This window comes from Mandrillus leucophaeus, unplaced genomic scaffold (assembly GCF_000951045.1).
Source record: "Mandrillus leucophaeus isolate KB7577 unplaced genomic scaffold, Mleu.le_1.0 Scaffold353, whole genome shotgun sequence".
NCBI lineage: Eukaryota > Metazoa > Chordata > Mammalia > Primates > Cercopithecidae > Mandrillus > Mandrillus leucophaeus.
In genome coordinates, this window is record NW_012103732.1 from 1,715,671 (window position 1) to 1,739,920 (window position 24,250).

The 24,250-nt window shown below is 34.6% G+C and overlaps 1 protein-coding gene across 1 annotated transcript in view; it reads left to right on the plus strand.

The window, feature by feature from the left end:
- TTC37 (tetratricopeptide repeat domain 37) overlaps positions 1 to 24,250 on the plus strand; it is a 91,339-nt gene that overhangs the window by 29,579 nt on the left and 37,510 nt on the right. The window contains exons 14-32 of the mRNA XM_011989439.1: positions 195 to 281; positions 368 to 471; positions 1,294 to 1,420; positions 2,042 to 2,221; positions 2,533 to 2,657; positions 3,548 to 3,801; positions 5,027 to 5,129; positions 8,536 to 8,712; positions 8,803 to 8,947; positions 9,109 to 9,187; positions 9,273 to 9,334; positions 9,449 to 9,505; positions 10,952 to 11,020; positions 12,251 to 12,325; positions 13,289 to 13,430; positions 16,256 to 16,349; positions 18,967 to 19,044; positions 22,047 to 22,171; positions 22,979 to 23,102. Coding sequence (XP_011844829.1) covers positions 195 to 281; positions 368 to 471; positions 1,294 to 1,420; positions 2,042 to 2,221; positions 2,533 to 2,657; positions 3,548 to 3,801; positions 5,027 to 5,129; positions 8,536 to 8,712; positions 8,803 to 8,947; positions 9,109 to 9,187; positions 9,273 to 9,334; positions 9,449 to 9,505; positions 10,952 to 11,020; positions 12,251 to 12,325; positions 13,289 to 13,430; positions 16,256 to 16,349; positions 18,967 to 19,044; positions 22,047 to 22,171; positions 22,979 to 23,102 — 2,207 coding nt within the window. The remainder of the gene's footprint in view (positions 1 to 194; positions 282 to 367; positions 472 to 1,293; positions 1,421 to 2,041; positions 2,222 to 2,532; positions 2,658 to 3,547; positions 3,802 to 5,026; positions 5,130 to 8,535; positions 8,713 to 8,802; positions 8,948 to 9,108; positions 9,188 to 9,272; positions 9,335 to 9,448; positions 9,506 to 10,951; positions 11,021 to 12,250; positions 12,326 to 13,288; positions 13,431 to 16,255; positions 16,350 to 18,966; positions 19,045 to 22,046; positions 22,172 to 22,978; positions 23,103 to 24,250) is intronic.

Consider the following 24,250-nt stretch of genomic DNA (forward strand, 5'->3'; position numbering starts at 1 on the left):
TTTTTTATGTATATGAGATTTTCCCTAATAAAAAGGTTATAAAGAGTGAAGATGTGTTAGTAGTGATAGAAATCAGGACCTCTATTTCTTTATTCTATTAGGATCCTGCTTTTCTGTGTTCATTCTTTAATTAAAGCAAACATTGCTGTGGTTGTGTTGAAGATTTATAGCAGTTCTTCACAATTATTTTCTAGATTTCTGATGCAGATAATATCCCAGGACTTTTGGTTCTCAAAAGCTTGGCCTATCGGAACAAAGGTTCATTAGATGAAGCTACAAAGGTTGGCTTTTTTATTCAAACTGAGCATTTTTTGAGTTAAAAGTCATTTTTATTTGGGTATAGAATTGACAGGTGTCTACTTTATAGATTATGGAAGACCTTCTCTCTTCTTACCCTGACCTAGCTGAAGTTCATGCCCTTGAGGCTTTGATTCATTTCACCAAAAAGGACTATCTACAAGCAGAAAAATGGTAAGGATATATAGATTGCTCATAGAACCATTTACATCTTAGTTTTTTTGTATTTCTCAGAAATTCAAAATGAGTAGGCTTGATGAAGATTTGATTTTGTATGAATTTGATCTTTGTAGGCTTTTAAGTTTTAGTATTTTTAAGAAATGTATTTAGCATGTTGTACAGTAGCTATAAAAAATTACATGATGAGTTTCAAATCTAATTAGCTGATCTTGGCTGGGCGTGGTGGCTCACACCTGTAATCCCAGCACTTTGGGAGGCCAAGGCAGGTGATCTCTTAAGCCCAGGAGTTCAAGACCAGCCTGGGCAACATGACAAAACGCCATCTCTACTAAAAATACAAAAAGTAGCTGGGTGTGGTAGCACATGCCTGTAGTCCCAGCTATTCAGGAGGCTGAGGCACGAGAATTGCTTGAACCTGGGAGGTGGAGATTGTAGTGAGCCAGGACCATTCCACTGCACTCCAGCCTGGGTGACAGAGCGAGACTCGGACTCAAAAAAAAAAAAAATCTAATTAGCTGATCATCGTGTTCACTAAGCAGATGTAATGTTCAGTATAGTCTGAACACTTAGCACATGGTAGTGCTAAAAGGCCACTGTGCTTTTTTAAGCTCCTCTTCTTCAAAAACAAATCACTTCTTTCCTGGTGATAATATAAATCCTAAAGTAATGATTCGTTTCTAATTCGGCACCTCTGAATCACTCAAACTTTGATTGTTCCAACTAGGAGTTGCCTATATTTTGTGTGTGTGTGTGTGTGTGTGTGTGTGTGTGTGTATTTATTTTACTATTTCTTTTTATTACCCTTTGGTGACTTAGTTTTCAGACAGCTCTTGAGAAAGATACTGAAGTTGCAGAATATCATTACCAACTTGGATTAACATACTGGTTCATGGGTGAAGAGACAAGAAAAGATAAAACAAAGGCTCTTACCCACTTTCTGAAGGTAAATCAAGTGCTGCAATTCAATTCCTAGTTGAAATGGCATTATAAAATCGTAAATAATAATCATATAAGTTAGTTACAGTTGCTCCTTACTGAACTGTTTTTTGTGCTTTATCTTTCGTACGTAAGGTTTTGTGATGGTGTTATATGGGTTTTCAAGGAAAAAATTAAAACATAAAATGTAAAAGTTACTTTTTAAAAAGCATGTGTTCTAGAAAATGAGACATTTTCTAGATGTAAACAACACTTTTTAGGTAATTTTCACTGTAGTTTTATGAGCATACAAGTTAGATGTTTAAATTTTTTTAGATATTTCACATCTATAAGTCGTGCATTCTTATCTTGACTTGTAAGAGCAGATTAATTCAGTAGCAGCTCTAATTTCACATTTCCTTTACCAAAAAAGAAAATATTTTTATACTTCCGTTTACTTTCTATAAGCAGTGAGGGACAGCTTTCCTGTCTGTTTTAAATCTTACATTAAAGGATTTTTGGCATATTTTTGTATGTTTAATGAAATTATTTCTTTTTTCTTTAATCTGTGTATTTATCTTCTGTATTTGTAAAGATATTCATTAAATGAACTTTTAATGTCCTGGTATTATCAATATTTATTTCAAAGGCTGCAAGACTGGATACATATATGGGCAAAGTTTTCTGCTATTTAGGTCATTATTATAGAGATGTGGTGGGAGATAAAAACAGAGCTCGTGGATGTTATAGGAAAGCCTTTGAATTAGATGACACTGATGCTGAATCTGGAGCTGCAGCGGTTGACTTAAGTGTGGAGCTTGAAGATATGGTATGTCTAATAACCACTTTTGCTTTTTGTTTTTTTATCCTGAGTATATAAATGAAAATATTTTTATATATGTATATTTGAAAGTTTTTTTCTATAGGTGCAATATAAATATTTTCACTTCTATAAGTAAAATTTTTTTCCATTGGCGGATATTAAATTACTAACCAGTTGTCGTTGAAACTGTAGTTTGGCGTATACCAGTGTAAGTTTAAAAAATCAGAAGTGGGAAATGAAAATACATTTGTGTACTTTACATGAGCGTTCTTTTTATAATGTTCAAATATCTAATATTAGTATTTTCTTCTCATTAGGAAACTGCTTTAGCTATCCTAACAACAGTAACTCAAAAGGCAAGTGCTGGAACGGCAAAATGGGCCTGGCTTAGGCGAGGACTATACTATTTGAAAGCTGGTCAGCATTCTCAAGCAGTGGCTGAGTAAGGCACCTTATTGTATTTAAACTATGTTAGACAAGCATAACATTCCTTAAATTAAGCATTATTTATACCCCAAATGAACTTTACAGATTGTCTCTTTATGATTGATTGGTGTTTATTGTCTATAGGGCAGTGGAATTGCAGAGATGGATTACATGATGTCCTGTTGTTGAGGAGATAGCCAGATTAGTGAATTGAAGTCTTAATAAATATGTATAGTAGTTCTCAATAGAAGTTTTAGTGATGAGAAGCTGAGGTACATATCTTTATTGTTCTGCTGACATACATTGTTTTTGGCAAGGGAGACATTTGGCTGCCTAAAGGGCATTGGGAGCAGCTCATATATGATCAATTTGAGTCATTTGGTTTGAACAGTACTTTGTAAATAAATGTATTTGGATCAAGATAAAGTTGTTTCTGGTTTATGTTAGTATCTAGAGTACAGGCATTTTCACGGAAATGGAATTTGATCAGATATTTAAAGCATGCCTATTGTTTCCGTATTTAAACTGTGGTATTTCTGTTTGGTAAAAGGACTGCTGGTGGGGGATTATGGACTGATGAGACAAACTGAGATGGACACCTGTCCTGGTAGGATAGAAAACTCGAGTTCTTCGAGATAATCAAGGAAAAGAAATTTTGTTCAGCACTTTTTCAAAAAAAGCATTTTATTCTTATTTGTTCCAAAATTAAAATAACATTTCTTAGTATTAAAAAAGTTAATCATAAAAGGAACAGATTTACCTACTTTAAATAGCACTTTTATAAGTAGAAGGAGCTACAGATATGTATGCAATTCAATTACTTGAATTATTTATTTTATAGTTTCCTTTCAGATTTGGAGATAGTTCCATAACTTTTAGTTCTCTTACGGTTTTTTAAAATTTTAGTTTACAGGCAGCATTAAGAGCAGACCCAAAGGACTTCAATTGTTGGGAATCATTAGGAGAGGCATACTTAAGCAGAGGAGGCTACACAACAGCTTTGAAGTCCTTCACAAAAGCCAGTGAGCTGAACCCAGAATCCACATACAGTGTGTTTAAGGTTGCAGCAATACAGCAGATCCTAGGCAAATATAAGGAGGCTGTAGCTCAATACCAGATGATCATTAAAAAGACAGAAGATTATGTGCCTGCTTTAAAAGGTAATTAATTTTTAATAGCTCCTTTGACTTTTATGATCCTGAAGTATAAAATCTTTGAGTAGATTTCCTGCCTAAATGTATTGAATAACGTGAAAAAAGGACTTCTTTAGTCAACAGCAAGCATCCAGTATGAACCTCTTACAGTATAACTTACATAAATTTGAATATAAAAAGATCAAATCTTGTTTCATAAGTTAATAAATAGTAATATGATAGAGATTTAACTTGTAGACAAACAGTATAACTATTAGATCTAAAAAACGATCTCTAAAACATGCTTCCCTATTCTTACATTTTGATAATTAATTCATTATCTCTCCAGAATATCTTAATACCTTTCATTACTTTGTAAGTTATATAAGCTCATTAAAATTTTTTTAAACTTTAGAGACAACTTGCTTTGTTTTATAGTTATCTATTCTTGGTAGTATAAAATAAAATACCACCATCCATATGTAACCTACATTTTTAATGATTGTATTAAAAACCTGGGAGCTCATTATATGTACTTACTCTCCTCCATTTCCTCCTTCTTTTTTTTAAAGAAACTTTTTTTTTTTTTTTTTAAGGAACACTTTACGAATTTTTGTGTCATCCTTGCTCAGTAGCCATGCTAATCTTCTTTTTATCATTCAAGTTTTGGTATATGTGCTGCTGAAGTGAGCACATAAATAGTGTAAATAGTATATTATAAGTGACAAATAACTTAGGGCTTGAAACTTTTTTTTTAATTTTGTAAAACTCTTTCCTCAAGAGAAGGAGAACTCATATTTATGAAATCTTTACTAGGCACTTTAGGAAATCACTATATCATTTAATTCTTATAGTATAGCTTGCTATACAGATTTTAATATAAAAAGATCATATCTTGTTTCACAATAGTTAATAAGTAGTAATATGATGGAGAGTAACATACAGATAATATCCGCACTTTTGTAGCCAAAGTTTTACCAGGTAAGTAACTTGCCCAAAGACAAGGAAATTCTTGGGTTCCGTAGATAACTTTTTAATAACTTCTAGTGCATGTTTACTCCAACAGAACTCTTTCATTTGAATTTCTTATTGAATCAATGTAGGATCATGCTTTAAGATAATTTTATAACATACCATTACGTTTTATTTTCTGGAAAGTGCTTTAAAATAACACCAATAAATTTATTTGACGTTCATTTTAAGTGTTTGTTTTATGTGTTTTAGTAACAGTGACAAACTTACCTGATTTTAGGTTTGGGTGAATGCCATCTTATGATGGCAAAAGAAGCTCTAGTTGATTATCTTGATGGAAAAGCTGTAGACTACATAGAAAAAGCACTGGAATATTTTACTTGGTTCGTATTATTCTTATTATTTATTGTTTATTTTTGTAATATTATAATGAAGCCAAATTTAGAAGATCATTTTATGTATTCTGCTAGATAGAGCAATTACTCAGAATGTCAAACATAAAGAATAACAGACAAGCCAATTCATTCTGTAACATACATGTTGTATTAATTTTGCACTTGGGGAAACAGATGTAATTTCTTCTGATCTTAGTAGTGGCTGGCATCCTAGATGCATAGGAAAGAATAGGAAGGAAGGAGCAGTCTGCTTGTGGAACAGCAGCTCTGACACCATGTGTTAGTGTTCTCTTTCAGTAGGCCTGGAAATGAGTATCTTTAATTGGAACCAATTGGGAAATAGGGCTGTAGGTGCTCAATACACTTTACATTCAATGGTAAGAGCCAATTGTAGGATTATTAGTAGGTATTGAAGGTAAGGGGAAATGACAATCCGATTGCTTCTGAAGAGAAACTGTGAAGGAAAAAAGTGATGTGTCTAATAACAAGAAAGGAATCAGAAAATTTCGAGTACATTTGGCATTTTATAGAAGTGTGAATTCATTCGTTAGGTCAGAAAAAGTGTTACATGTGGTAGATGACTTCCAAAAGTCCACAAGTTAGATGTACATTTGAATTTTTTGTAACTCTTAAACATCTTCTACTTTCCCTACTTTCCTGCTTGGTTTCTCCTCTGTCTTCTATTTATTGGTTGTTCCAGGATTGCTTTTCATATGAACCAAATATGAAATGAAAACTAACCCTTTTTTATCTCACTGAATTTTATTCCTTCTTTTCAAGTCTCACATAATATAGTTCTTTCTAAAGAGAAGGTTACTGTGTAAAGGGCATGCTTTATTTGAACTGGTATTTAAGAGTAAATGTGAACCTTTGGGTGACAGTACCTTAGCTGTAAATACGTCCTTTCTGAGCCTAGGGTATGTTATTCTGGATAACATGTAACATAACCCATTGGAAGGTGGCATATAAAACAATTATTATCTCCAAATGTGTATTTACTTCTAGAATTACAAGGCGTTAATACTATCACAATTATTGTGTAAGAGTGATGTAAGTTACTTCAATTTATAGATATTTTATTTTTATTGAACTTAAAATAAGAATTTAGGCTGTTAAAATTGCCTCTGTTTTACTTTTCCCCTCTTTTTTCATTTTTTGCTGTCAATCTTAGAAATTTTGCTAAGATATTTAGGCAAAGGAACTCCAAATTGTATTGCCTTTCCTTCTGATTCTCAGTAGGCTTTTAGTCATGACCACAATAATTAATATTATTTCTTAGGAAGACATTGGAAAATGATTTTTGGCTGGACTCTATGAGTAGAAAAGGCTATGAAAAATGTTCCATCTGCTTATCCATCTGCCAGTAACATAGCAGCTTGTGATAGCTGATTATTGAGACTTGGCTTAAATGAACTTGCCATGTTTTATTTATAAGATCTTGAGAAGAGAAAAATGAAGAGAAATGTATAGCTGAAGTTTTTCTCATTCTAAAAGGAATTGCCCTCTGTCACCATAATTAATATTTCTCTTTGCTTTTTGAGCTTGTTCATTCAGTCTGCTCTTGTTTCAATAAATGTAGTTCTTCAGATTTTCATGTTTAGATTTTTGTTTTTTGTTTTTTTTTTGGTCTCAGGGTATTAATGTTCAACATCACCAATCATCAGGAAAATGCAAATCAAAACCACACTAAGGTATCATCTCACCCCAGTTAGGATGTCTGTTTTTCAAAAGACAAAAAATAAAGGCTGGCAAGGATGTGGAGGAGAGGGAACTCATGTGGTTTATGGGAATGCAAACTAGTATAGCCACTGTGGAGAACTGTATGGAGTTTTCTCAAAAAACTGCAAGTAGAACGACCATATGATCCAGCAATCCCACTACTGGGAACTTATCCAAAGGAAAGAAAATCATTATATCAAAGAGACATCTGTACCCTCATGTTAATTGCAGCACTATTCACAATAGTCAAGATATGGAATCAACCTAGATAGTCAACAACAGATGAATGGATAAAGAAAATGTGGTATTTATATACAATGGAATACTATTCAGCCATAAAAAAAGAATGAAATTCTATCATTTAAGGCAACTTGGATAGAACTGGAGGACATCATGTTAAATGAAATAAGCCAGGAACAGAAAGTTAAGCACCATATGTGCTTACTCATATGTGGAAGCTAAAAAAAGAAATTGATCTCATAGAAGTAAAAAGTAGAACAGAGGATATTAGAAGCTGGGAAGGGTAGGGGAAAGGGATATATGGGTAGCATTTGTTAAAGGACACAAAATTATGGCTAGATACAAGGAGTAAGTTCTAGTGTTCTGTAGCACTGTAGGATGACTGTAGTTAACAATAATATATAGTTTCAAATAGCTAGAAGGATAGTGAACATTCCTAACACAAAGAAATGATAAATGTTTGAGATTATTAATATGCTGATTACCCTGATATGATCACGATACATTATATGTATCAAAAAATCTCTGTACCCCATGAATATATATAGTTATGCCAATTAAAAAATAAAATTTATAAAAATCTTTCAGATCTTACCAAATATATTTGGTACATTTTATTTGAGGTGTCTTCATTGATTTTTTTGCTGCCATAACAATACCACAGACTGGTTAATTTACAAAGAATAGAAGTTTATTTGACTTGGTTCTGGAGGCTGATAAGTCCAGGAGCGTGGTGCTGGCATCTTGGTGAGGGTCATCCTACGGCAGAAGGGCAGAATGCAAGAGAAAAAAAAATGGAACTGAACCTACCCTTTTATCAGGAGCTCACTCCTGTGACAACTAACCCATTCTTACAATAACAGTACTAATCCATTTGGGGGGCAGAGCCCTCATGACATAATCACCTCTTAAAGGTCCTACTTCTCAACTTTGTTGCCCTGGAGATTGAGTTCTCAACTCATGAACTTTGTGGGGACGTAGTCAAAACTACACAGCATGAGAGAAGATCTAAAAGCAAAAACCTGAGTTTACAATGGTCAGTTGTAAGAGAGTTACGAACTTTACTGCCTTGGTCATTGCTTAAACACAAAAAGCATAGTTTTAACATTTTAATATTAAAAGAAAATTGGTCCTGGAAAACTTATTTATTTATTTGTGTGATTGCTGCTACTTCTAATAAAAATGGTGAAGAGTAACAAAAAAAAAGTGTCCACAAAATTTCTGGCACTTAAAGTAATCCCTTCCTCCCTCCCTTTCTCCTTTTCTTCTTCCCTTCCTATTAGGGAGGTGGTATGATATAATTCAGTTAGGAGGAGATTAGTAAAGCATTTGCAGTGCTTAGTGTACAGTTTTTCTGTTTTAAGTAATAATCAGGGAGATAAACTTCATACTTTTTATAAATAATTTATAAGAATCACACTGTTTCTTTTTTTAGTGCTCTACAGCATCGAGCTGATGTGTCCTGCCTCTGGAAGCTAGCTGGGGATGCTTGTACCTGTCTGTATGCTGTCTCACCATCTAAAGTGAATGTTCATGTTTTAGGAGTCCTTCTAGGTCAGAAAGAAGGAAAACAAGTATTAAAGAAAAATGAGCTCCTCCACCTTGGAGGAAGGTAATTTGCAAAGATTGCCAGTTAATAACATTTGAATTGAATTAAGGCATTATAACAAAAACCATAACATTCACTTTTGTATTCCCATAGGTGTTATGGTCGTGCATTAAAACTGATGTCTACGTCTCATACATGGTGTGATCTTGGAATTAATTATTATCGCCAAGCAAAACATCTAGCAGAAACAGGCAGCAACATGAATGATCTTAAGGAGTTGCTGGAGAAATCTTTACATGTATGGTTTATATAAATTTTTTGTAAACTTTTTAAAAAGCTAAATGCTTTTCTCAAAGATGTTTTGAAGTAAATAGTGTTTTCACATAAAACCACATATATCTTGATATACATGATGCTATTCCAAGAAATAAAAATTAATCTAATTTAACTTCTTTTCAGTGTCTGAAAAAAGCAGTGAGACTCGACAGTAATAATCACTTATACTGGAATGCTCTTGGTGTGGTTGCATGTTACAGTGGTGAGAATTGAGTAACACTTCAATATTTTTAGAAGATTGTGTATTTCAAACAAAGTTCAGTTTCATCAAGTTCTGTATTTTTCAGGTATTGGAAATTATGCCCTTGCTCAGCACTGTTTCATCAAATCAATCCAGTCAGAACAAATTGTGAGTATTCTATGCGTCTATAAAAAATAACTTCAAAATTTAGTATTACTAATTTTCTGAGACTTTCAAGTAGACAAGAGGCATATTTTAAGAAAAAAAATGTATGTTTTTTAGAATGCTGTTGCATGGACCAACTTGGGAGTGTTATACCTCACAAATGAAAATATTGAGGTAAATATGTTGCCTGTCATATTTAAAATAAAAAATATTTTCTATATTATTATCTCCTCAATAGCTCAGCTTCTTGTGGAGAAATGTTTTTGCATATCGTTATCTAGCCAGTATGCTCTCCAGTATGCTAGTTAATTGATGATATTCAATTTATGTTGAATAATTAATGTGTAAGATTTATTTTCCTTTTTATGACCTTCAAGAAACTTGTGGTTTTATGATTATGTTAGTTTTTCATTTAGAGATTAAGACAGTTCTATTCTGAATCAATCTGGCATTTTTTTTATCTGTACACATGTAAGAGAAGTCCTGTGTAGATAGTGTTGGAGGTGGAGTGGATAAGCGCAAGGGAGACAGTAATCTCTAGAAGCTTAAATTTAACCTTTGCTTGGGTACTTCACATTTTGGCTTTAGTAGATGTTAATCTCTTTAAATAGCAAGTGTAATTTGTCATACTTGAGCAATTATTCATTAGGCAATTACAACTAAAGTGATTGGGAGCATGTTTATAGGTCATGTTTGGAAAGTTTCCACAAATCTATAGGTAATACCACGTCTGAACTGTTTTGTGTTTCAGCCAGTATATTGAGTCTCATTCCAAAAAGCTTTCACAATATTCTCAAGGATACATCAAGTCACTGCAAAAAAGACTGGATTTAGAAAATTGTAAATAGATTAAATAAAATATTAATTTGGATTTTAAAATACATTTTAAAAAAATTAAATAAGATTTTTTAAAAAATTTAAATAAAACAATGTCTTAGTAAGCTATGGATGTGGTTTTATTGTAGCATGGGATAGTTGTTACCCGTGAGCTTACTTTTTAAAAACAGGAAAAATAAGACTGTTTCCTGACATACATAGATTATTGAGAAAATAGTATAAAGCAGTATGTAATAAAAAGTTATTTTTTGTGGCAGAAAAAAAAAGCATCAAAGTTAATGTGTCCAAGTTACACATTTTTGAAGTTTCCTCATTGCTTAATGCAGAATTATGTTGTTGATCACTCCTTCTCTAGTAGCAGTATAATACATGTCTGGGACTTCATTGGTTAGGACTTCATTAGTTGTGAGTTCTTATCCTCCCAGTTAAGCTAAAAGAAAGGGGAATAGATAGCCTTATTTAATCATTGCCTTCAAACCTATGGCTAGCTAATGGGCACTTGATTGGTTGGTTAAAAGTTCTGCAGACTACAAGGTAGAACCCCCTTTTGCTGGGGTTCAGAACTCCTAACCTGGGGAGAAATCTGTTGCACCTAGGAGTTCTAGAACTGTGCAGTTAAAACACTGCTTTAAGCATTGCTAATTATGCTTAAACAGTGAAGTTTTATGTTCATACATATTTATGATGAGAGGTTTGACTTATTATTTTATGCTTTTTAAACATAAGCGGTTTAATAAGTTTATAAAATGACTTGCTGTAATATTTTTTGCCTTTTTTTCCTAGCAAGCTCATGAAGCTTTCAAAATGGCCCAGTCCCTTGATCCATCTTATTTAATGTGCTGGATTGGACAAGTAAGATATATAACATATAGTTACTAATAAGCTTGTTGATATAAGTAACTGACTGATATACATAATAGTGATAATAATGGTAACGGATAGCATTTGAGGACTTACTTTGTGCCAGTCACTATGCTTAGCTCTTTGTATACACTATTTCAGTTAATCTGTCATCAATTCTTTGAAATATGGTTAATGTTATACTCTCTTTATAGTTGTGGAAATGGAAAGTCAGAGATCCTAAGTGTCATTCCTAAGGCCACATAGCTTGTAAGGATTTAACTCTGATTTGGGGGGGCCTCTGAACACTTACCAGTCTGACATTACTGTGCCTAAAAAATAAACCCATAACTGTATTGTGTAACTCTCATGTACAAAGAAAATGCACATTTACAAAGATCATTTTGAGTATTAGGTTTCTATAAAATCTTCATATTTGATTTGTCACTTGTTTATGAGTATTCTCTCCTCCCCCAAAATTTAGATTTTTGTAATGCCAAATAGGAATCAGGATACTTTGTTACTAGTCTGAGTCTGTTACCTACTGATTTTTTTTCTTTTTTTACCTTAGCATATCACTTTTCTGGATTTTAATTTTCTCACCTGAAAAAGAAGGAGATTAGACTGAGTGGCCTCAAAGTTCTTACCTGGTTGAGGAATTATAATGAATTAGTAAACAGTCAGTTGCTTTGGTTCAGAGAGTAGGAGCATCACCCATATTAGAAAATTATTAATCAGGGTTTAGAGATCTTTTATTGTATTTTAGACTCTTGGGCCTAATTCTAGTTAATTGGTGAAGCAAGCAGAGCTCGAAAGGCAAACTCCTGTTCCCATTCACTGTGGTAGCATCTGGGAGCAGAGGCATTGCTATGCTAACCTCTATGTCAACCATTGAACCCAGGGAGCCCAAGAATTTGCATTCTAACTGCTCCCAAGTGATGATTGTGAGGCTGGTCCAAGGGACCTCACTTCGCGTAGTACTGCTCTAGGTCAGTAGATCTTAGATGATTATCAGAATCACTTTTTTTAAATTTTAAAAGTATTTTTGGTTTTAAAAATAATTTATTTTAGCAGGTAACTGGAAATTTAGTTAAAATAATAACAATAGAAGTGAAAAACTTTGGTTAACTTTGCTTTTAAGCTCTGCTAGTAAACCTTTGGTTCTTCTAGACAGTTTTATTTTTTATTATTATTGTTATTTTCTTTTAAACACATTAAGAGTCTGTTTTTTTCCTTTTGTAGGCTCTTATTGCTGAGGCAGTTGGAAGTTACGACACTATGGATCTCTTCAGGCACACTACAGAACTAAATATGCATGTAAGAATCTGAACATTCTTCTTGAGTATTCATTAATGAGAAAAGTATTATCCTTGTTAAGAGAATGAATAGATATTGGGCTAGGCATAGTGGCTTACGCCTGTAATCCCAGTGATTTGGGATGCCAAGGCAGGAGGATTGGTTGAGGCCAGCCTGGACAACATAGCAAGACCCTGTCTTAAAAAAAAAAAAATTTAAAAATTAGCCAGGTATGATGGTGTATACCTGTAGCCCTAGCTACTCAGGAGGCTGAGGCAGGAGGATTGCTTGAGTCCTCGAGTTTCAGGATACAGTGAGCTATGATCATGCCATCTCACTCCAGCCTGGGCAACAGAGCAAGATTCTGTCTCTAAGAAAAGGAAAAAGAAAATGAATAGATAGTGGTATTAGATGTTAATGACATCAGTTGTTTTAATTATTTATTCTTTCTTAGAAACAGTTGTCTTGAATTAAAGAACTACCATTTTTCTTTTTTCTCCAACTTTCAGGAGCTGGTGAAGAAATGACATGACATTGAGATTTAATAGATATAGTAGCAGTCATATATTAATAAAATAGAAACTGAGACTCGAGGAAAAAGATAGACATGAGATAAGGAGTAGGCATGGTAGACATTTCTAGAGTATTTATGAAAATGTTTTAGAATTCTTTTTTTTTTTTGATTTGACCTTTGGCAATGGTGCTGAGGAGGGGAAAGCCAACCCATCAGGCGAGGCTCTGTTTTCTGCATTTTATCCTCTTTCATTCTTCTAGTTAGGATTGGAACAAGTAATTTCAATATGTTCTTTGCTGTGTTTTATCATAGAGACTCTTCATTTAAAGGTACTTTTAACAGTTGACTTAAAGAACACTGAGATGTGTTCTAGGATATTTATTGTATTGAAGTGCATTGTTTTATTTATTATAATTTTTATTGACATATTTATTATTCTATGTCTGCTTGTTAACATTGGCTTTTTAAAGACTGAAGGAGCTTTAGGTTATGCATATTGGGTCTGCACAACATTACAAGATAAAAGCAACAGAGAAACAGAGCTGTACCAGTACAACATCCTCCAGATGAATGCTATTCCAGCAGCACAAGTTGTTTTGAATAAATACGTAGGTAAGTTACCTGTTATATAATAGCAAGATATTTGAATAACTATTGAAATAATTTAATTTTTAAAAGTAAAATTTTTTAATTTAATTCATTTCAAATTAAATATTGGTGTTCTTTAAGACATGAATTTGCCTTCTCTTTGCAGTGGCGAAGCAGTCTTTACTTTGTAAACTTTACTAAAGGCTTCTGAAGAAAGATAATTGTTACCTAATGATGCAAGATAAAAGTAATTTCCTTATTATAGTGGAGAGTGTATTATAGTGGAGTGTATTAATACACTGTCCACTATACACTATACACTAGAACAGTTGCTGCTGTTCTAGCTTTGCTTTTTACTTTCTCTGCAGTCCTAGGCCAAGTGTTTTACCTCCCTTAACTTCTATTTGCTGCTTGGATAGTGGATACAATAATACCTGGATTGAAGAGTTGTGAGAACTAGGTGAGATAATATAAATGAAGGACCAAATCCAGTGACTAGCTTCCCCACTTAACACCTGATTTTTCTTGAAGATATTGGAAAAATACGTTTAGGTTTAGGAAGTTGACAGAGTGATGAAGTTTTATTAACCATCTATTGTAATAATTTCTTGTCTTTTAAAATAAAACTACCATTGGTTTTGGTTATTAATCTCTACTCCACCAATTAGTAGCCTTGATTGAAACCTTGGGCATGCTACCAAAATTCTCAACAGGAAAGTATTTATTGCTTAGTGTTTAAATAAGGTGATTTGTACAAAATGTTATGCAGAGTGCCTGGCATATCCTAGATGCTCAAGAAAATGTTAGTTTCATTAACTTTTGACAAAATACTAATAAAGAAGCAAGGAGTTTAAGCAGGAATACTGAAAACAGTAAATATTGACAATCAAATAATATAAAGAATCGGACGAATTGTGAAAAACAGGAGAGAAAATGCCTCACTGTAGATATTGTGGGGATTGTGGCACTCTGCATGCATTTAGCTTGAGGCAGTAGACTAGGCAATTAATTTACAAACATCAGCACTTAGGGTAGGTTTGCCTTAGGGTGGGTGTGGCATGTGAATGCATGGATCTCCTCATGCTCATTTTTTATTTATTTATTTTTTTGAGACGGAGTCTCACTCTGTCACCCAGGCTGGAGTGCAATGACACAATCTCGGCTCATTGCAACCTCCGCCTCCCAGGTTCAAGCCATTCTCCCGCCTCAGCCTCCCGTTTAGCTGGGATTACAGGTGCGTGCCACCATGCTCGGCTAATTTTTTGTATTTTTTGTAGAGACGGGGTTTCATCATGTTAGCCAGGATGGTTTCAATCTCCTGACCTCGTGATCCACCTGCCTCAGCCTCCCAAAGTGCTGGGATTACAGGTGTGAGTCACTGTGCCTGGCCCTCATGCTTATTTTGACTCAGTTTTGTTGACTCTTTCTGTTGTGACTTGAAGGATTTTTCAAGAATAACTTTGACTATATGATTTTAACCTTAGTTGTTGATCTCAGAACCTAACAATCATAAGATATGGTTACGGTGTACTTTGTTAAATAATCTAAAGGATTTGAAGGCTTACTTTCCACTACTACTTTTAAGTAGATTATATCAGATATGTTTCTTTTTCTACATTTCACCTTCTTTGATAGGTAATCACCCAACGGGTTCACTTTGCCCGCTGCATAGACAGAGCCAATTCATCAAGACAGGGGAATTGCAATAGAAAAAGAGTAATTAATGCAGAGCCGGCTGTGCGGAGGACTAGAGTTTTATTATTACCGAAATCAGTCTCCCCGAGTAAGCATTTGGGGATCAGCATGTTTGAGAATAATTTGGTGGATGGTGGTGGACAGGCCCTGAGTTGGAAGTGCTGACTGGTTGCGTCGGAGATGAAATCATAGGGATTTGAAGCTGTCTTCTTGCACAGGGTCAGTTCCTGGGTGGGGGCCACAAGATCAGATGAGCCAGTTTATCAATCTGGGTAATGCCAGCTGATCCATCAAGTGCAGGCTCTGAATAGTGATGTTATCCCCAGGAGCAATTTGGGGAGGGTCAGAATCTTGTAGCCTCCAGCTGCAGGACTCCTAAACCATAATTAATCTTTTGACTAATTCGTTGGTCCTGCAAAGGCAGGTCTAGTCCCCAGGCAAGGAGTTTGTTTTGGGAAAGGGCTGTTGTCATCTTTGTTTCTATCTATAAACTATAAACCAAGTTCCTCCTATTTTTAGTTTAGCCTACACCCAGGAATGAATGAGGACAGCATGGAGGTTAGAAGCAAGATAGAGTTAGGTCAGATTTCTGTCACTGTTTCAGTTATAATTTTGAAATGGTGGTTTCAGATACATGATGTTTTTTGACATTCAAATTTCAAAATACTGCACTGAAAGTACTAAACTTACCTTCTGTTTCTAGTGTACAATACTGACTTTGTTATTTTTTTTTAAATACATATGTGTTGGAACAGAACCACCAAGAGAAATTATTGCTTAATTTAATCATAGGAAGGCTTAAGTAATTAGCCAAAGAACTGAATTTCTTTATAAATCTCATGACTGGTTTTAACAAGAACTGTAATTTCAAGTTATGATACCTTTGGGCATAAAAATGTTTAAATTCTAAAATACAACTAAAGCTAATACAACTAAAATCAAATATAACTATTAAACATTATTCAGTGATTAGAAGAGTTAATAAAGTTTTTACTGCCATATTATATTCAAGATAAAATCAGGCCACTATTCTTAACAGTGTGAGTGATCTCAAGAGGTAATCTGGTATTTAAGATACTGAAAAATTAAAACTAATATTTTGTTAATGCCATCAGTATGCATATGTAAAAATGAAGATATTTCTCATTTTCTAGAAAGAATTCAGAATTATGCTCCAGCTTTCACAATGTTGGGTTACTTAAACGAACATCTGCAACTCAAAAAGGAAGCAGCAAATTCATACCAAAGGTAAACTACATTTAATTGTGATAGATGCAGGAGGAAGATGAGGGGAGGGGTTCCTGGAGAATCTCTGACTGGCCTCTGCATTGGGAGAACGGGGTGAAGCCTGGGGGAGTTCATGCCATTTGCAGGCAAAGAGGAACCTGGCCTCTTCATTTCTTGTGTGTGTGGCCTGGAATCAATCTGTGAGACAGGGGTCTGTTAGCAGGAACCTCTCTCGCTTTGCTAAGAGGTTTTTTTCTTTTTTCCTTTTCACCCAATAAATCCGTTGCCCTCACCCTTCAGTGTGTCTGCATGCCTAACTTTTCCTGCTTGTGTGACAAGGACCTGGTTTTAGCGGAACTAAGGAACAAAGTTCTACATCAGTTGCAATGCAATCATTGTTTATCAGTTAGCTTTTCAAATGTTAGTTTCATTCTCAGGAAGAAGGTACTAAATAATTGTTTTGACTCCTTTCCTGATGTTTCCTTGTATACTATTATTACATCTTAGAAGGTGAAAAGATGTGATCCCAAATTTTCAGCTATATTTTGGTTTTTGTTGCTCATCTTAAGGAGGTGGGATGGAGAAATTGAGAGAGAGAAATCAATGGAAAAGAAAGAAGAAACAAAACAAAAAACTTATCAGATTTTTAGAAAACTCTGTCTTTTAAGAACTTATCTAACTTTATTAGATTTGAAAATGTGTTCAGTGAGACAAGAAATAAGAACATTGTGATGTGTTTGTTTGAATGACTTTAATATCTACTATGTATTTATTCATTTAATAAATATTTGTTGACTACTGTGTGCCAAGCAGTGTTCTTGGCACTGGCTGTTTTGCAGTCAATTAAAAAAGACAAAGGCCCTGTTCTCATGGAACGTGTGTTCTGTGGCTGAAGAGACATGATGAGCTAATAAACATCTGTGATGATAATAATTGCTAAGAAAGAAAATTAAAGTAGGGTAAAGGGCCAGAGAATGCAGGGCAGGAAGTGACATTTCAGGTGAGTTTAAGAATGGATAGATTAACTAAGGAGGCAGTTGAGGCCTGACTTCAGTGAACTGAGGCCACAAGCCACTTGTTTATCTGGGCAGGACGATTCTAGGCAGAAGGAACAGCAAGAGAAGTGGAGAAGTGGAGGAGTAGATTTGGCATATTTACAGAATAAGAAAGCCAGTGTGCTACAATGGAATGACCAGCTGGAGAGTGATAGGAAATGAAATCGACATAAATTTCTATGTAAATTAATGGATAGGTGATAAGAAAATAACTATTGATCTCATGACCAACTACTAGATGAAAAGTAAAAAGACCTGGTTGCCTAATCTCTGAGGCACATTATTGCCCTAAATCTAAACAAATATTTACAGGAAGCCTTGTCAAGTGAAAAATAATTGAGGTGTCCTGAATGCTTTGCCATATCCTTTTATGGATCTCTCTGTAGTTCAAAGGAGTAATCACTAGATGGTACCGGAGCTTGTGTAATCAAGAAGTTATTTTTCCAGGTGTGTATGGAAAGAAGTATGTGAAAATAAATGTATATGAAAAACCACTATTTTGCTTCTTTCAAAGCCAACAAACTTAACAGTAAACTATAAATATGACAGACTGCAACAGTGAGCAAGATTTTTAAACAGAGAAAACTAGGCAGCTAGGGTGTTTGCTATTTTTTTTTGCAATAGCAAATGACATATATGTAAATGACATAAATAAAAACGACATATCGTTATTATTGCAGATATTGTGAATTTAACATTGGTTGCACCTTAGGCTTAAAATGGCATCTCCACAGTCACTTGGGTGTGTGTACCACTTTCTTGACTGATCATCACTGCTGTTTTCTGCTTTAAACAAGTATTTGATGGTTGAAACCACAAATTAGGCATAAATCTAAATAGGGGTATAGTTTTTCATCTCTGTAATACTGTCTTTAGGCTTCTCTAGCAAATTCTTGTTTTTCATGCAACATCAGGGAGATAGAAAGTCTTTGTTGGCTATTTCTCCCTTGCTGGTCCTCTTTAAATGGGAATGAAAATAAAAACCAAAAATCTTGTTAAATCTCCAACCCTTTTTAGTAGTTAAGACATTTCCCTGCCTGCCCATAGGGAACTGACCATGAGAAGAAAATACACGTTATCAGCAGGTTATTTATTCCGATCCTTGAGGGACTTCTAGTGACTAGTCCTCTTCCCTCAACTTACTTTTCTCTAAATATTTTTTCTGTATGTACAAGCAAGGACGCATGAAAGCATTCAATTTCCTGGCTTCCTAACTCAAACTACTAATATATAAATAGTTTCAAGAGTGTTGTCTATGAACTCCAAATATGTCAAAACTTTAAACTGTGACATAGTTATTTCCCATATTTAGATTTTTGGAATATTTAGAGCTCAAATGTAATAAATAATTTCACTTACTAAGAGGTCATTTAGATATTATTTTCCCAACAGTTTAAAATCTAAATATCTGTAAGTTCTTTTGTTGTACCAACTTAATAAAATATGAAAAAGCTATTATAACTAGCACCAAAGAATTAGTAGAACTAAATGAACAAATATCTGTGGATTCAGCTAAAGAGGAAGGTAACAGAATGCTATTGCACAGAGATAAATTAAAACACCTTGATTTTTTTTTTTTTAAGGGCAATTTTGTTGTTACAGAGTGCAGAAGACCAAGATACTTATAATGTTGTGATAAGAAATTATGGCAGATTGTTATGGTAAGCATATTTTTTTCTCCATTAAGTCTATCAATTGATTGTATTTTTCTGGTGAAAGCTATGGAACTGGTGATATGCTGACTAGTTCCCAGAACAGTGGGACATGTAGGATACATAATTTCCATAGAAACAGGCTCTGTTAACAGTTTCCTGTACCTATAATGCTAACTAACCCCGGTGTGCTTTATATGGAACAGATTTAGAACTCGTGGTTTGTTGACTGGAGATGAGAACATTTGGAAGAGAGGTAGTGGCCATCTGTAATAGTAGAAGTCTAGTTAATTGGAAGAGGAATTAGATTTATTCTGATTTGCTATATATTCTTAAACTGAGGATGGACATTAGGGGTCCAGTAACCCCTTTGAAATAGTACACAAAAATTGTTGTGTGGGTACCTTTTGGGGATGAGGAAGGAGCTCTATATCTTTCCTCAGTTTTTCAGAGACTTCTAACTCTAAAAAAGAATAAAGGAAAGAAAGATTAAGAACCAATTGTTTTAGAGGGTAGAACTAACACCAGAGGATGGAAGTATTGTAGGAGGAAGGTTTTTGATTCAAGTTAAGGCAGCATCCTAGAGTGCCCTAAACTTGAATGGTGCAGTTTGCAAAACACTGTTAAAACTATACTTTGATGTTTTAGGATTAGTGCCACATCTTTTAAGGAGCTACATGGTAGACCTTAGGTAGCCGGTTATTTTCTTTTATAACTGTGTACTTGAAAAATATCCAGAATTGGAAAATTATACTGTTCTGACTGCCTCTCCTTTTAGTCATTTAAACTGTTAATATTTAAAAGTTGAAAAAATATTTAAAAGTTGAAAGAGCTGTCAGCTCCAAGATTTTGTTGAAGTAGAGGACAGATATATTGTATGGAATAAAGTATCTGTTCTTTCTAGTTTTGATGTTTTATATAATCTAAGTACTAATGTAAGTATTTTAGAAGAAAATGTATACCTTCAATTGAAAACAGATTATCTGTTTTTTTTAAATTTACTTTTATGAAATGTATGAAATGTGCAAACATGCAGTGAGTAATAGAATAATTTAATGAAAACTCACCAATCAAATTATAGCTTAAAATTCTGTCAGCTTGTTTCAGGTTACCTTTCTTTCTTTTTTTTTTCTTTGAGATGGAGTCTCGCACTGTTGCCTGGGCTAGAGTGCAGTGGCGTGATCTCAACTCACTGCAACCTCCACCTCCAGGGTTTAAGAGATTCTCCTGCCTCAGCCTCCCGAGTAGCTGAGATTACAGGTGCCCACCACCACGCCCAGCTAATTTTTTGTATTTTTAGTAGAGATGGAGTCTCACCATGTTGGCCAGGCTGGTCTCGAACTCCTGACCTCATGATTCACCCACCTTGACCTCCCAAAGTGCTGGAATTACAGGTGTGAGCCACCACGCCCAACCTTCAGGTTACTTTTTCCAGAAAAATTTCAGGTAGATTCATTGAAGCACCCACATTGCCTTCCGTAGTTCCATTCTTTTCTCCACAAAAGCACGCACATCTTAGAAGATAGTGTTCATTTAAAGAAATACTTTCAATATATATGTATGTATCCATAAACAATCTAAAGTAGTCCTCTTTCCTTTATCAAAATTTAAGTGTTGATTTTATAAGTTCTTTCACTTTTTAAAAACTTATTTATGAGTGAAGGTTGCCTATATTTTTAGCCTCCATTCATATCCTCAAAGATTAAAAAGATTTTATAAAAACATTTCCACAACACATTAAAAATAAAAACATTCAGATTATGGTGATGGATACTAGAAAGAAGAATCTTAAATCTCTTCAGATGATGGCGGTTGAGCTTATACAAATTCCTTTTATCTTTAAGCAAAAACAAGTTATTTTTCTGTTATTAATAAGTATTGCACTTTAGTATATATTACAGTTTATATTTTCCTCCCTCTTTTTTTTTTTTTTTTTTTTTTTTTTAAGATGGAGTTTCTCTTTTGTTGCCCAGGCTGGAGTGCAATGGTTCGATCTCGGCTCATTGCAACCTCTGCCTCCCGGGTTCAAGTGAATCTCCTGCCTCAGCCTCTCCAGTAGTTGGAATTACAGGCGCCCACCACCACGCCTGGGTAACTTTTGTATTTTTTTAGTAGAGACGGGGTTTCATCATGTTGGCCAGGCTAGGCTGGTCTTGAACTCCTGACCTCAAGTGACCCGCCCATCTCAGCCTTCCAACATGCTGGGATTACAGGTGTGAGCCGCTGCACCCGGCCTCCTCCCTCTTAAACACAAAAAGGAATAATGCTTTTGTTCATGGAATTTTAGTGTGTCTATATGTCCTCCAAAAAAGAAAACTGTGCAGATAAACAGTTTATACAAAAGATAGGTTTGATTCTGACTAGGCATTTTATGACTTGTTAAGCTTAGCAAAGATGCTAGAACCATACTCATAGGGTAATATTTAATTAAGTATTAAGCTTAAAAAAATTAGAGATCCATATAAAAGTCAACTTGAAATTATTTTTATAATTTGGGATTTTAATTAAAGTTTGTTAAAAAGAAGAGAGAGACAATTTGTAATTTAGTAGACCCCTATAAAAAAGGAAGTACACATGAAATTATCAGAAGAAACTTAGTGTAAAGTATTATTATTTTTTTTGCGACGAGTCTTGCTCTGTCTTGCTCAGGCTAGAGTGCAGTGGTACAATCTCGGCTCACTACAACCTCCGCCTACCGGGTTCAAGCAGTTCTCCTGCCTCAGCCTCCTGAGCAGCTAGGATTACAGGCATGCACCACCATGTCGGGCTAATTTTTGTGTTTTTAGTAGAGATGGGGTTTCACCATGATGACCGGGCTGGTCTTGAACTCCTGACCTTGTGATCCACCCCCGGCCCCCGCTGCCCCACCCCCCTCAGCCTCCCAAAGTGCTGGGATTACAGATGTGAGCCACTGCGCCCTGCCCAACTTAGTGTAATTGTATCTCTGTATTTTGATGATACATGCCAGAATTACTTTTGATATTAAAAGTAAGTTGTGTTTTACTTCTTAGTTCCATTGGCGAATATGATAAAGCTATCCAGGCTTTTAAGTCAACACCCCTTGAAGAGTTAGAAGACATCATAGGTTTTGCTTTGGCTTTATTCATGAAGGGGCTTTATAAAGAGAGCAGCAAAGGTAAGAATATTGCCCTGAAGCTAAAGGACACGTCTTTTCTGGAGTTGAGTTTAATCATGATGAACATACATACAGAAAGATGTAATAATGAGATGGGGTGGGGGTTGCAATGTTTATTAAAATCTGACTAGGAGTCAGGAGCAATACTAGGCACTTTTTATCTGTTACCTCATTTAGAATGTTATTATGATGAGTAGTCTTTATAGTAGTGTTATGAGCTGAGTATTTATTATACAAATGAGGCACCTGAGACCCAAGATCACTTATGACAAATATGTGACTTAGCATTTGAAAGCAAATGTTTACTGCTCTACACTGCTTAGATATTAATTTCTGATAAATGAAGACCTCAACCATGTTAGTAATAGATTTTGATTTCTCCAAATGTGTTAAATGATGCATTTTCACATGTATGGGCTTAGCCCACATGTGTATAGAGCATTTAAGTATCTACTGCTTGATGGAGTTGCTTGGCTGCACGTGGGAATTTTGGTGATATCTCAGTGGCTGCAGGCCTCTGCTTTGGCTCTTAAAGACAGTGACCTAGACTCCCGTATAGATTCTGAAGGTAGAAGTTAGAGATTGTCACATAATAATCCTAATGATACCTGAGAATCACCTTGGAACACTGAAAACAAGTTAGATTATTATAAAGTTTTATTCTATCTGCTTGAGAACAGGAGAATACAAAGATGTAATTGTATTTAGACCTTTCTGAAAAATAGGATTCGGAAAGAAAAAACCCCATGCTTCATCAATCAGGATGGCTTTTATATTGTTTTGTTTGTTTTCAATTTTATGTAACAGCCTATGAGAGAGCCTTGTCTATTGTTGAATCAGAGCAAGACAAAGCGCATATCTTGACAGCTCTGGCAATAACTGAATATAAACAAGGAAAAATGGATGTAGCCAAGACATTGCTATTTAAATGGTATGTATAGTTGACATCAACATTTAACATGACCAGATACTTAAATATTTGGGTTGAGATTTGGAGCAATGTAAAATGAAGTTCTTAATGCTTTAGGAACTTCTGGGTGAACAAAAGGGATTGGGCCCACCTGGTTCTGAATTGATAGTCACAGGTGGAGCTACAGATTGTGATTTAATTCTTAGCCCTTGATCTATTGGATCTTTCAAAACTGTCCTATACTCTGTTGCATATTTTTGTTTTAAGATAATCTGATCACTTGATAAGTAGTATCCTAAAATTTTAATGAAGATAGTTGTAATGAAGCCTTGTTTTTTGGCTTCTTGGATTCCCAAAGAGATGTTTTCTTCTTTCCTTTTCAAGATAACCTGTTAAAAGGTTCATTTAAAGGTGAATCTTTTTAAAAATGAGTAACAAAACTTAAAATTATTTCTGTGTTTTTGGAGTAAGTTAATAAAATAACAACCTGTGTTATTTGTGGTTACTTATATAATATTTTATAACTTCTTGAAGATTAGTTGTTTAGAAAATTGGCCTTAATTCCTTCACAAGCAGTAGTAATTAATGCATGCTATTGAACAGTGGCCTCAATGAGTGTTTTATTGGCATTTTTGAGTGGTACTAATCTTCATGGTACAGAGATATTCTCCCATTGCAAAAAGCTTATATCCTTGCCTCCCACCTACTAAGTGGTAATATTAGCACCCCTCAGTCATTGTGACAACAAAAAAATTGCCTCTGTAACTACCCCATCTCCAAAGGTGGGGGGATAGAGATGGTTAGATGGTACTGGTTGAGAACCAGTTCTATAGGATAAACTTGACATGCGTTTATTTGATGTAATGCCTTTGCCTTATCCTGTGCCATTACAGTCATTTCCTTGTCTAATAAATAAGCAATTTTTTTTTCTTCCTCTTTGCTGGTTAGGAAAAACCAACCCATTTAAAAGAAAATCCTGTCACTTTACATGCCTATATCCTTTTAACATGTATCTATGGTTATATATAACATGTTTTGAGAACTTAAATTTGCAAATGGCTTGGTGACAAGAATCATAGATACTAATGATGACTGCAGTTATCAAGGGCAAAAGTAACCCCATATTAGAGTCATTAGATTTGTCTTTGGTTACTGCTTAAGACAGGAAA